Raw genomic sequence first — 13,104 nt, forward strand, 5'->3', positions numbered from 1 at the left:
TTGAGTAAAATTACACAAATATAGATCATTTTGGTCTGCCAGGGCTCAATTTCACCTATTTCATGGGACTATTGGTAACTATGATTTAGGCTCAAAACCCCCAAATTGTACCTAGGTTGGCTACTCTTTGATTCAGACAAGTCTCCTAAATGCCAAGCAGCTGTCCAGAATTCTGTGATGTTGTTCCCTAAAATTAGCCTAAAAGGGGTGTGGCTTATGCAAAATTGCTACAAAATAGATAACATTGGGGCGCACTATTTTTGGATTTTTAGTGTTAAACGTTTCATTCCCGTTTCAGATCTCAGAAATAAAAATGCTTCAGTTGTGTAACTGCCAGTCAAGCAGTACCACCCCTGATCTGCCAGGACCGATGGAAACAGATGCCGAAATTGAACAGCTATTCAACAAGATCGACAAGACGATTACCAAGGTGACAATCAATGATTTACATAAGGCGACCAGCCCCAAAAAAAGCACGACCGTCATCATCAACCCCAAAGCTCAGTATTGCCTTGGCGATCAGATAGACGTTGAAGTGACGGCCTACGACTACTCCGGGAATAGGAAATCCTATGGTGGAGACTACTTGAGGGCAAGAATATACTCACCTGGTACAAACAGTAGTGCAAGTGGGACTATCATAGACAATAAAGATGGGACATACCTGGTAAAATTCACTTTATTCTGGGTTGGGTCTGTACACTTATCTATATTACTAATGCACCCCAGTGAGGCCGTCTCTGCCTTATGGCGGGCAAGGAACCAAGGCTTTGCCAATATCAAGTACACAGGAAATTTCACGAGCGCCACAGAGTATGTGAACAGTGAATGTGGCTTTGTGCTGGACACAGAAGAGGAAATCTGCCGCTATGTGGACAAGAGAGATCACGAGGCCTTCTACTGCATCAAGCCAAAGGATTACCCATGTGAGGCCTTGACCCATATGAATTCTGTCAATCGTGATCACTCGTATCTCACCGAGGTGGAGAAGATTCTTCTCAACAGGTGACTATCAACTTTAGCCAATGAACAGAAAAAGGTTTACATACCCCCATATAGCAAGACTCCATGTTATGTGACAACATAGGTCTTCTACTGTATCTGCTGTTGTCCCCAAGAGATCTTTCAGGCTACTTACTGTCTTCTGTAGACGAAGTGGTGGTGGCATGGTATGATATGACCATACACCATGAGTTTTGAAAGTACCACTAGGTGACTAGGTGACCTCTAGCTCGAAGAAGAGGGGTCTCAACAATTTTGAGCCCTGAATAAGAGATTGTGGGCATCTCTATAGGTTATTACCACTGAAATGGAGTAGCAAAAGTTCGCCAAGGCCAGGAACAGTTTCGCTTTGGTTCATTGCCATAATATATATTATATAATGCCTTAATTTGGCATTTTGAGGCAGTTGCAAAAGTCTACAAACCCTGTACAGTAACTGTGTAACCAATACAACTCATTCCCTTTCTGATATGTCATTATAGATGTTTTTTGTGATTTTTTTTAGGTCAAATATTGGCTTGGAAATTTTTAAGGATTCAAGACCAGTCACAGTCCTCGACTGTGGCCGTAAGTATGTCGAATAGATATAATCCACAACTAGTCCAGGGTAAATTTATTTCAGTGGTGTAATACTGGGTATTAGGTTCAGTCCTGATGCTGGGTCACAGCTGGAGGGTGTCTGGTGGGGCATGTGCCCAGGGGTTCACCAACCCTGCCCTATGTCACAATTAAGTATCTTCACATTCCTTGGCGTAAAATTCCTCCACTCTCGTAAGATAATTCCTGTCCTTGTACAATTCCAAAATGGTGGCTGTTCCAGTCAATGGCCAATGATCTGAGATTACTGAATGGGCTGCTGTAATATTATGTCTAAGGATTTCTTTCCTAGCCAATGTAAAATCAATAATAAGGTGATTTGTCGTCTCAAGGAACCTCAAACTGCACTCACCAAATAAACTATTTTACTGATTTTAGGATACGACAACTATATTCTCTAATTTCTTCTTCCTATAGGGTTAAAAGGAAGGTCTGTATTTGCCAAGAGCCTCTCAAAAATTGTATGGCGTTAGGACAGGGTTCTCCTTAGTGGAGACCTCAAAAGAAAATGACTCTCAAATGTTGAGAGTGGCCCTTTGGATCATGGTGAATGATCCCAACTGACAACACCCAAGCCAAGATAAAGAAGTATCCAGGTTTGACTCTTGATCTGCCTGAAACATAGGAATATTTCCCTAAAACAGGACACACCCTAGTCTGTTGCTTGCATCCTAAAAACTTGTCAACGTGCATACCATCCACAAAACGATAGACCTCAGAATGGAGGCCCATGCGAGCAAAATAACAAACTGTTATACTCACAGTGCCTCACCTCTCCTGGGCATCTGGTGGCTTCCTGGTGTCTTCTTCAGGACAATGGCTGATGTCATGCTTTAGGTCCATCAGCACACCCCACGTGACCGTTGAGGCCCAATCACAGGCTTCAAAGGTGACCCTGGTGTGCCAGAAGACGCCTGAAGAGGAAGCCATGGGACTGTTGGACGCTGCAAAGATGCCCATGAGAGGTGAGGGCAGATGAGTATAACTGTTTGTTATTTTTCCTTTCCTTCCCTGGGCCTATACGTACTTATTATTCTCTGGGGTTTTGCTGAACAAGTTTGTGCCCCAAAATTAACTGCAGGGCTGAATCACACCAATTGTTGAAATGGATCTCATGAGGTTCACCTATCTCTAGACAATCCATCATTGTGCATTAATGTATCCCAAATGCTAAAAAAGTGGTTTACATATATTACCTATTATCCTTCCCAGGATGAGACCTCACCGGAGGCGGGGAATCACTGACAGCCTTTGCGCCCACTATATCCTCCTCCGGTTATACTCAGTGTTTAGTCAATAAGTGAAATAAGGACCTCTGCCAATCATTGTATACTTGTCTTTTCTATAGAAAGAAAATTGTCACCAATGGAGAAATGCAGCCTGGGTTCCTATTACCCGATCCAGAGCGGATATTTCCATTACAATGTGTGGCATCCCATACACTGCCAGATGGCGCCCTACACGGAAAATAACAAACTGAAAGAGTTCCTTAAGGGGAAAAAACTGTTCCTTATGGGGGACTCCACAGTCCGACAGTATATAAGACACTTTGCAGAGAACCTTAAGTGTGAGTATCTATATTCTATCCTATCTATCTATCTATCTATCTATCTACAGGTATCTATCTATCTATCTATCTATCTATCTATCTATCTATCTATCTATCTATCTATCTATCTATCTATCTATCTATCTATCTATCTCATATCCAGTGGCGTAACTACCACCATAGCAGCGGTAGCAGCTGCCACAGGGCCCGGGACATTAGGGGCCCGGTGACAGCTGCTACCGCTGCTATCATTATTCTAGGAGGTCTTTTCGGACCCCCGAGTATAATGATCGGGGCCCCCTGTTGGTGGAATACTTTCCACCAACAGGGGGCCCCGAAGCTGCAGCAACGGCTGAGACACAGGAGCTGCAGGTCTGGCTCCTGTCAGGGCTTCAGGACGCTCCCCCTCTCTCCCCCCTCCCTTTCTCTGCTGTCCTCTGCCCACCAATGAGAGGAGGGGGCGGGGCTTATCCCTGCCGAGCTCCTGCCTTCCTGCACTGGAGGAAGAAAGGAAGAAGGAAAATGAAACTAAAGCTACACAGGTACGTACTGGGGTTACTTATTAATGTCAGGCATATGGGGGGATTACTTGTGTTTTAGTAACTCCATGTGCCTCATATTAATAGCAGTTAACCCCATCATCTCCCTGACATTAACCCCTGTGTGCCTCACCATAAGAGTTACTGATGTGTGAGACATATGGGGGTAATAGTAATGAAGATACTTTATTATTACCTCCATGTCTCTCACATATCAGTAACCCTTATGGTGAGGCACACAGGGGTTAATGTCAGGGAGATGATGGGGTTAACTGCTATTAATATGAGGCACATGGAGTTACTAAATTGTAATGCACATGACCAGATTTTATATCCACAATTTGTCCTGGTATACATGAGTCCCCCTGCGAACTTCCGGTTGGCACATGCGCAATGGAAGGGCGGCAAGAAGACTTCCTGTTCCTTAGTGAATTAACCAGGGCTGGGTATGTACTTCAGGGTATGGTCCTCGGGTTACGACGAGCCTGCTGCAGAACCTCATTTTCTGAATGCTATACAGTGTATAGCATTCGGCAAATGAAGGCTGATTGTGTAGCAGGCTCGTCCTTGCTACGAGCAGGTAAGTATGCTGTTACCAGTTGACTTTTTCTCATTGAAATGAATAGACCAGCGTTGATTGGCCAGTTGCCAGTGATTTGGCCAATCAACGCTGGTTCTGCCAGAGGCTCGTCTGAGGAGGCGGAGTCTAACATCGGACTATTCATTCCAATGAGAAAAACTCTTGCCTGCCCGTGGCAAGGACGTGCCTGCTGCAGAATCAGTGTTCATTTGCCGAATGCTATACATATATATAGCATTCGGCAAATAAATATATATACTGTATAGCATTTAGCAAATGAGGTTCTGCAGCAGGCTCGTCGTAACCACGAAACAGTATGCCTATACCCCTGCTAGACATGGCAAACTCTCAAAACCGGAAAGAGATCTTCGACCGGAAATAGGAAGGGCGGGACTTAATCCTTTGTTATTGTTGTCAAAGGGGGACTCATGTATAGCGGTCAGCGGGTGACGTGACAGTATTTAGTCCTGTAGGGGCCACTAAGGGACATAATACTGTGTGCAGGGGCCACTATTGGGTATAATACTGTGTTCAGGGGCCACTATGGGACATAATACTGTGTGCAGGGGCCACTATGGAACATAATACTGTGTGCAGGGGCCACTATTGGGTATAATACTGTGTGCAGGGGCCACTATGGAACATAATAGAGCGCGCAGGAATGCGTAAGAGGGACTCGGTTGAGATCTTCGGTGTCGGGGGGGCCCCATGTCAAAAGTTCGCCACGGGGCCCCGCCATTCCTAGTTACGCCACTGCTCATATCTATCTATCTCCTATCTATCTATCTATCTATCTATCTATCTCCTATCTATCTATCTATCTATCTATCTCATATCTATCTATCTATCTATCTATCTATCGATCTATCTACAGGTATCTATCTATCTATCTATCTATCTATCTATCTCCTATCTATCTATCTATCTATCTATCTATCTCTCTCTCTCTCATCTATCTATCTATCTATCTATCTATCTATCTATCTATCTCTCATCTATCTATCTATCTATCTATCTATCTATCTATCTCCTATCTATCTATCTCCTATCTATCTATCTATCTATCTATCTATCTATCTATCTCCTATCTATCTATCTATCTATCTCCTATCTATCTATCTATCTATCTATCTATCTATCTATCTATCTCCTATCTATCTATCTATCTATCTATCTATCTATCTCCTATCTATCTATCTATCTCCTATCTATCTATCTATCTATCTATCTATCTATCTATCTATCTATCTCCTATCTATCTATCTATCTATCTATCTATCTATCTCCTATCTATCTATCTATCTATCTATCTCCTATCCATCTATCTATCTATCTATCTATCTATCTATCTATCTATCATCTATCTATCTATCTATCTATCTATCTATCTATCTCCTATCTATCTATCTATCTATCTATCTATCTCCTATCTATCTATCTATCTATCTATCTATCTATCTCCTATCTATCTATCTATCTATCTATCTATCTATCTATCTATCTATCTCCTATCTATCTATCTATCTATCTATCTCCTATCTATCTATCTCCTATCTATCTATCTATCTATCTATCTATCTATCTATCTATCTATCTATCTCATATCTATCACATATCTATCTCATGATCCGTTCGTCTAGTTTTTCTTGTGTTTTTTCTTCTCAGTCGTGGACTACTTCAACCACACAGAAGATGAGATGCAATCTTGGCAGAAGACTCTTCTAGCAATAAACCTGGAAAAGTTTATCTACATCCAGTGGAAGAAACACACTTTCCCATTTGTCAGTAAAACCTTCTACTCCATCAAGGAGGACGCGTACATGGCCCGGCAGATCGACCAGGTCGGTGGGGGAGAAAACACAATCATTGTTCTCACTTTAGGACAGCACTTTAGGCCTTTCCCATTACGAGTCTTCATCAGGTCGGCCATCAATGTCCGCAAGGCTGTAGAAAGACTCCTCATCCGTAGCCCCAGGACCAAGGTGATCATCAAGGAGGAGAACGCCCGGGACATGGACATCAACATGGAGCGCTTCAGTGACTTCCATGGATACGTCCAGTATGTGGCGCTCAGGGACATCTTTCATGGTCTGAATGTTGGCTTTGTTGATGGTTTGGACATGACCATAGCTTATGCTTGTGATGTCATACACCCTCCTCTGGAAGTTCTGGAGAACATCATCAGCATGTCCTTCACCCAGGCGTCATAAAGAGAATGTACTACATCAGGTCCTTCCTGCAGTACATTATGGGACACAGTAATGGTCAAATCAAGTTAAACTTTATAATATCCTGACCATTAGGGGGCGGTATTTTTATAGTTGCTAATACCATAAACATATTCTGAAGCTGTAGTCAGTGACCACATATGTGAGTAGTGTTGTTGTCATTTTCTTCCAAAACTCCACACAACAGTGGGTGACAATGAGCACAGTAAAAGAGACCTCCCCAGGATAGCGAGGATATTGACTTGATGTGTGTAACCTTTAATGCACCATCTACTAAGTTACTTTAGCATTACATGGATTTGGTGCACCTCACAGGTCGTCTTGATGGTGGTAACCTGAAGGAAATTTAGACATGTCTCTTTATACTATAGTGCAACAACTAGTATGACATTTCTTTGTAATTAACTCATTAAATAATTATTTTTAATGGGAATCAGATGACATTGTACTATACGTATCATGTTATTTGTGAGTGGTGCTACCTCGCCATCTAGCGGTGCACTAGTATTATTACATTCTGTTACGTTGAATGAATTATTAAGGTATCCTGATACACAATGAGCCTCTGAGGTCTTGTTTGTCATAAAAGGGCAATATCTGTAAAACTCAATAAATAATATTGCAGTGCAACGTTATGTATCATGTGTGATAGATTTCATCCTAGAGGTTCTCTGTTCATCAGGTTTGTGGTACCGCGATGGGTTCTCCCATCACCCCCAACATATTGACCAACAACACTAAAACATAGTTTGACAGTGATTATGACCTCATATGATGTTGTGATATGATTGTGACATCATAACATCATGTATCATACTATACTTTATCATGTGGATAGCACTTTTTACAGATTTTTGTATTATAAGAAATTCCTACTTGAGCAGATGACTGGTTATTGAAAACAAATAGGGAATATCCCAATAACAGATACAATGTTATTTTGAAAAAATGTCCTATGTAGAGATGAGCGAGTAGTACTTGATCGAGTAGGTATTCGATCGAATACTACGGTATTCGAAATACTCGTACTCGATCAAGTACCACTCGCTATTCGAATGTAAAAGTTCGATGCAGAACCAGCATTGATTGGCCGAATGCTATACAGTCGGCCAATCAACGCTGGTTCTTCTCCTACCTTTACAAGTCTTCTCCGTGCAGCTTCCCCGCGGCGTCTTCCGGCTCTGAATTCACTCTGCCAGGCATCGGGCCTGGGCAGAGCCGACTGCGCATGTCCGCTTGTGCGGACATGCTTGTGCTGCAAGGAGAAGACTTCTCGGAGGATCCAGCCCGACCCTCACTCGTGGACTTGGTAAGTATAATTTGATCGAACGTTGCCTACTCCTGAAACGAGCATTTTCCCCCCATAGACTATAATAGGGTTCGATATTCGATTCGAGTAGTCGAATATTGAGGGTCTACTCGAAACGAATATCGAACCTCGAACATTTTACTGTTCGCTCACTGTAGTCCTATGTCCAGTATTTTTACATAATTGTAACACTATATGACATCATATGACATTATGTGACATTATTTGTTATGAAACAAAAATTATATTCGGCACCTGCTGGTGATACCTGATACAATTCACTACAAAGAATGTTGGGATGGGGATGACGGAAAGGTTGTGCTAACCAAGGACAACACTGAAGGGCTTGGATCTCCTTCATCCCGAGTAGATGAAGCAGTATCTCCCAATGTAGACAACTCCTCAAAGTTGTGAAGACCATAAAATAAAAAAAAATCTTAAAAAGCACTGGGAGCAAAACTAGAAAGTCAGTAAAATTTATAAAAATTTTAGATAAAAAAAAAAAGATATATTCCGAGTGTACTTTTATAATGGTTGCTGTAACTGAGATTCATAGTCTGTTAACCATATTTTATAGACTCAGTAACTATGATTTGTTATAGACAGTATATGATTTATTTCATAAGACATTACATAGTTGCTTTTGTTAGAATATAAAAAGTTCTTAAAGTTTCAAAAAGATGCAACTTTCTAATGCTAACTCAACTTCTTATGTCTCTCTAACCCCACCAAGGGGTACCATTGGTGTATGAGGATATGCACCCCAACCTTAGTGCTGCATATCACACATAACCATATGAAATAATCTCAATTTATAGTGGACTAATGGGGAGGGGGGGTGTTCTTGATAGACTCCATAAGTATCCCACACCACCCAATAAATCAATAGATACACAAGTATCCATAAAGCTATAGAGTTAAGATTAATTTTCTATATAAATAAGCTATCTCACAGAATTACCCTTAGAAAACACAACTATGCTGAGGCGGAGCTTGCAGCAGGAACTTCCCTCCCCAGCTTATCGGACAATCTTTGAACTAAAGCAGATCCTAATCTGGGCCTAATCAGGAGCAAGATGCTGTAACAGAATGTTAATGCATTGCATCGGCATCCCGTCGCAGCTAGCCTGCGCAAAAATGCCAGCAGCGGAAAATGAAGAGGAATTTCCTCTTCATTTTCCACTGTGTGAACGGACTCTTAGGTTACAAACCCTTGGACTTATTAAAAGTGTTACTATTAAAATATCTAAAAGCTGAGAGGATATCCTATCCATCCAATCCATCCAATCCAATTAATATTATCCAATGTGAAAGTTTGTATGTTTGTTACTCAATCGCGCAAAAACGGCTGAACCGTTTTGGATGAAATTTGGCACATAGATAGATTGTAACCTCGATTAACACATAGGCTACTTTTTATCTCGGTAAATGACATGGCTTCAAGACTGTTATGAATTTATGTTCACATACTATATTACACTGCTCTTGCTGATAAAGTCTGCTCTGTTATCTCTCTATGTAAACACACAGATAACACTGAGTCCATTGTGTACAAGCATTTGCATATTATCTGATCTGCTCCAGATAGGAAAACTCCTTTAATCCAAGTTGTCAGTTTGCCAATTTTAAACATGCCGGGAAAACGAAAATCTAATTTGTCGCAAAATTCTAAAACAACGAGAGCTATGAAGGTAGTCAGAAGTCACAGACTTCTCCTCAAGTGGAACTGGAATTGAGCAAGCTAGGCATCAAGTGGCTCTTAAAGCAGCCGAAACACAGGCAGATCATCGACGTCTAAACCACACCCATTATATGGCGTCCCAGCAAGCTGCTGACATGCTGGAACAATCACTGGCACGGCGCGAGAAACAAGTTCAGGAGCAGGACAGCTTGACAGCTGCCAAAACACAGGAACAGGCGAACCATCGATGGCAGCAATTTGCTGAATATATCATCGACGCCAACAACCCGCAGATGAAGTCGCGGGCAGAGGCTAGTTTAGTTTGTAATACATAAACACAAATGTATATCCACTAAAATACCTAGACATATAATGATAATAATTCATAAGTAGGGTTATGAGGAAATAAATATAAAAATAATCATAAATCCAAAAACTTACTTAAGATAGTAAAATGCACTCCGCATCATTTCCAATAAATCACATAACAATTATAAATACACTAGCATTTCCCGCAACTGTGTCCGCTGCCCCCCCACGCGCGACCCTGTCCTCCCAAAGCAAAGCCTGTCCCCCATCTTGCGCCCCCGCTCCCCCACGTGCGCCACCATCCTGTTTGGCCCCCCCACCTGCCTCGTATATATGTATGCCTATGGTTGGCATACATTGCAGCGCAGCAGCTGTGCCCATGTATGCAACATGTCTCAATGTGACATCATGGGCGCACGGTTGTTGGAGAAGTTTGGGACAGTTCCCACACCCCCTTACCATCCCCCTGCCCCTGGCGTACTCACTGATCCACGTGGCCCCAAACGAAGGCGGCATGTTCGGCACTCGCCTGCCCGCACATCATTTTCTTCAGCTCGCTCTGTGCCTGGCTTCAGCCTATATAGCTCCGCCCACACTATCGCGAGATCCAATCTGGGAACGGCTCAAGGACCTAAGATGACATCATTTCAGGTCCTTTAGCCTACACTGAATGTACATTTGTTGCCCGCGGATGCGAAGCCCGGCGATCTACGGGGATTCGAAGGCACCTACGTTCCAATCCGATTGCCATTCTATGTGTGAAATTTCAGTGAAATCCGTTTGTGCATTTTGGCAGGATTGAAGAACAAACATCCTTTATAATATTAGTAGGATTACTTAAATGAAATATCAAATAGAATATCAAAGTAATTCTAGATGATATTTCTGATATCGTCACATTAATTATAGTCATTAGCGTTATCAGTTAAAGAGGACCTTTCACCATATCTGGGCACAGGCAGTTCTATATACTGCCAGAAAGCTGACAGTGCGCTGAATTCAGCGCACTGTCGGCTTTCCCGATCTGTGCCCGGTGTGAAGAGCTTACGGCCCGGTACCGTAGCTCTTCTATGGTCAGAAGGGCGTTTCTGACCATTAGCCAGGAACGTCCTTCTGCTTCGCGGCGCCAATCGCGCTGTGCTGTGGAGCGGGGAGGAACGCCCCCTCCCGCTCCTGATAATGCTCGTCTACGGACAAGCTGTGTGAGCAGAGGGAGGGGGGAGTTCCTCCCCGCTCCACAGCACAGCGCGATTGGCGCCGCGAGGCAGAAGGACGTTCCTGGCTAATGGTCAGAAACGCCCTTCTGACCATAGAAGAGCTACGGTACCGGGCCGTAAGCTCTTCACACCGGGCACAGATCGGGAAAGCCGACAGTGCGCTGAATTCAGCGCACTGTCAGCTTTCTGGCAGTATATAGAACTGCCTGTGCCCAAAAGTGGTGAAAGGTCCTCTTTAATAGTCATGAGTTTGATCGTCAGCTCTTCTTCAGCCTCTAGAGGTCACTATTAGTCAGTTATTCGGGTAAGATCACTACTTCAATAGTAAAGTGCAACTACACATTCCGACAACTTTTGATTTTCTGACAGTTTTTGCTCATTAATAAATTTTGTAACTATTTTATTAGCAAGTTTTGTTTCCTTTCTGTGAGTTCTTGAATTTCTTTATTCTTCTCCTTGCTTCTCTACTGAGAGTTGCCTCTACTTTGTGCGCTGTATGGGCTTGTGTGTAATGCAGGGAAAGTAAGGTTGGGGGAGGGTCAACTCAGATGGCTATATCTTGAGCATTATGAAATATAGAATTATGCTTCTGGTGTCCTACAAAAGAGGAGATTCTCAGCTTTCCCATGACACTAAGACTGCAGTTCTATCTGAGATATCATCAGTTGAAAGCACAGTCGGGTTCGGGATCAGCTGCCTATAAATATTCCAATCCTAGAGTCATGTGAAAGCTGAGAATCTCTTCTTTCATATGACACCAGAATCACATGCCTACATTATATAACCCTCACTCTCACTTTTACGTGAATTACACACAAACCCGTAAACTGTAGACAGTGAGAAGTGTTATACAGCCCTCAATAGAGGAGGCAAAGGGAAGAATAAAGAAATGCAGGTTATAGGAACCTGATGAGACAATAACAGACAGTTAGTCCTGGGCAACCAGAATCCCCAAACTCCGAGGCCAAACAGTCCTGAGTGTACAACACTCTCCTAACCAGATCATAACCAGGCCCCAGAGGTCTTCACCAGAGCTACTGATGGTGGAGTTGGACTTGGTACATTCTGTGATCCAGAACCGCAACTGCCCAGACAGCACTGCACACTCAGCACACCCAAGTAGCAGAGGACCCAGAAAACCCAGTAACAATAACCTCAGCAGATGAAGAGACGGAGGAGCAGGTCAACATGGAGATATTGAGATATTGGAAACACTGCAGGAAGGTCGTACAGATCGGGTACAAAGGAGGGTTCGCAGGTTTCAGGGAAAGCCAAGACGGAGTCAACAAGCTGGGTTGGTGCACAGGAGGTCACGAGGTAGCAGGAGGGAAAAGCAAATGCGTAGTCAGGAGAGCCGGGTTGTACACAAGAGGTCATGGAGTAGCCAAGCAGAGGTCAAGTATGAGTAGTCAAGAAGAAAGCCGAGGTCATCCACAGAAGGTCAGAAGGTAACAAAATCAGAAGGTCAGGGAGAGGTAGTCTGGAAGGCAAGCCGAGGTCAAAACACGAGAAATACAGCAGGAGGTACAGGGTCAGGAGAGAGGTAATGCGCACCAGAGAACTGAGTAACCAGTGACGGGCTGGAGCTAGAACGAGGCCTAAATAGCCTCGACCCGCCGCTGACCTCCCTGACCCCGGAAGAAAGGTTTCGATCCCAGGAGGAGACTGAAATCACAGTGCAGCCGAGGCTCCGGACCGGAATATTAACAGCAGGATTTCACAGAAAGGAGCCAAAATTTGTTAACGAACTATATTACACAATGTCTATTTACACTTTAAATTCTAATCATCTATTGTAGGTCTCCTTTCCTCCACTAGGGGTCAGTGTTTTCACTTCTATATCCAATATATTTCCGTCCTGTGTGGTAGTTCCTATATATTAGAGATATATGTGGTTGAGATGTGACCTATGGGAATAATGAAGATATTAGCTGCATTCTATCAGTGCCATGTTTTATTATCTGATCTGTCGATGTTGGTTGCATTTTTACAGATTCCCTTTAACCCTTACGTCACTTTTTTGTTTTTTACTCTCTACGTTCCGAAAGCCAGAACTTTATCATTTTTCCATATATGTAGTCCTTTGAGGACTT

General features: G+C 42.9%; 1 protein-coding gene across 1 annotated transcript; it reads left to right on the top strand.

The window, feature by feature from the left end:
* Nucleotides 1-332: 332 nt before the first annotated feature.
* LOC142217382 (NXPE family member 4-like) lies at nt 333-6,477 on the top strand. Its single transcript, XM_075285609.1, has 4 exons — nt 333-1,005; nt 1,508-1,573; nt 2,952-3,166; nt 5,933-6,477. Exons 1-4 carry the CDS (start codon nt 371-373, stop codon nt 6,475-6,477), a joined length of 1,461 nt encoding a protein of 486 aa, XP_075141710.1. The 5' UTR covers nt 333-370.
* The last annotated feature ends 6,627 nt before the right edge of the window (nt 6,478-13,104 follow it).

Source organism: Leptodactylus fuscus, chromosome 8 (genome assembly GCF_031893055.1).
Source record: "Leptodactylus fuscus isolate aLepFus1 chromosome 8, aLepFus1.hap2, whole genome shotgun sequence".
NCBI lineage: Eukaryota > Metazoa > Chordata > Amphibia > Anura > Leptodactylidae > Leptodactylus > Leptodactylus fuscus.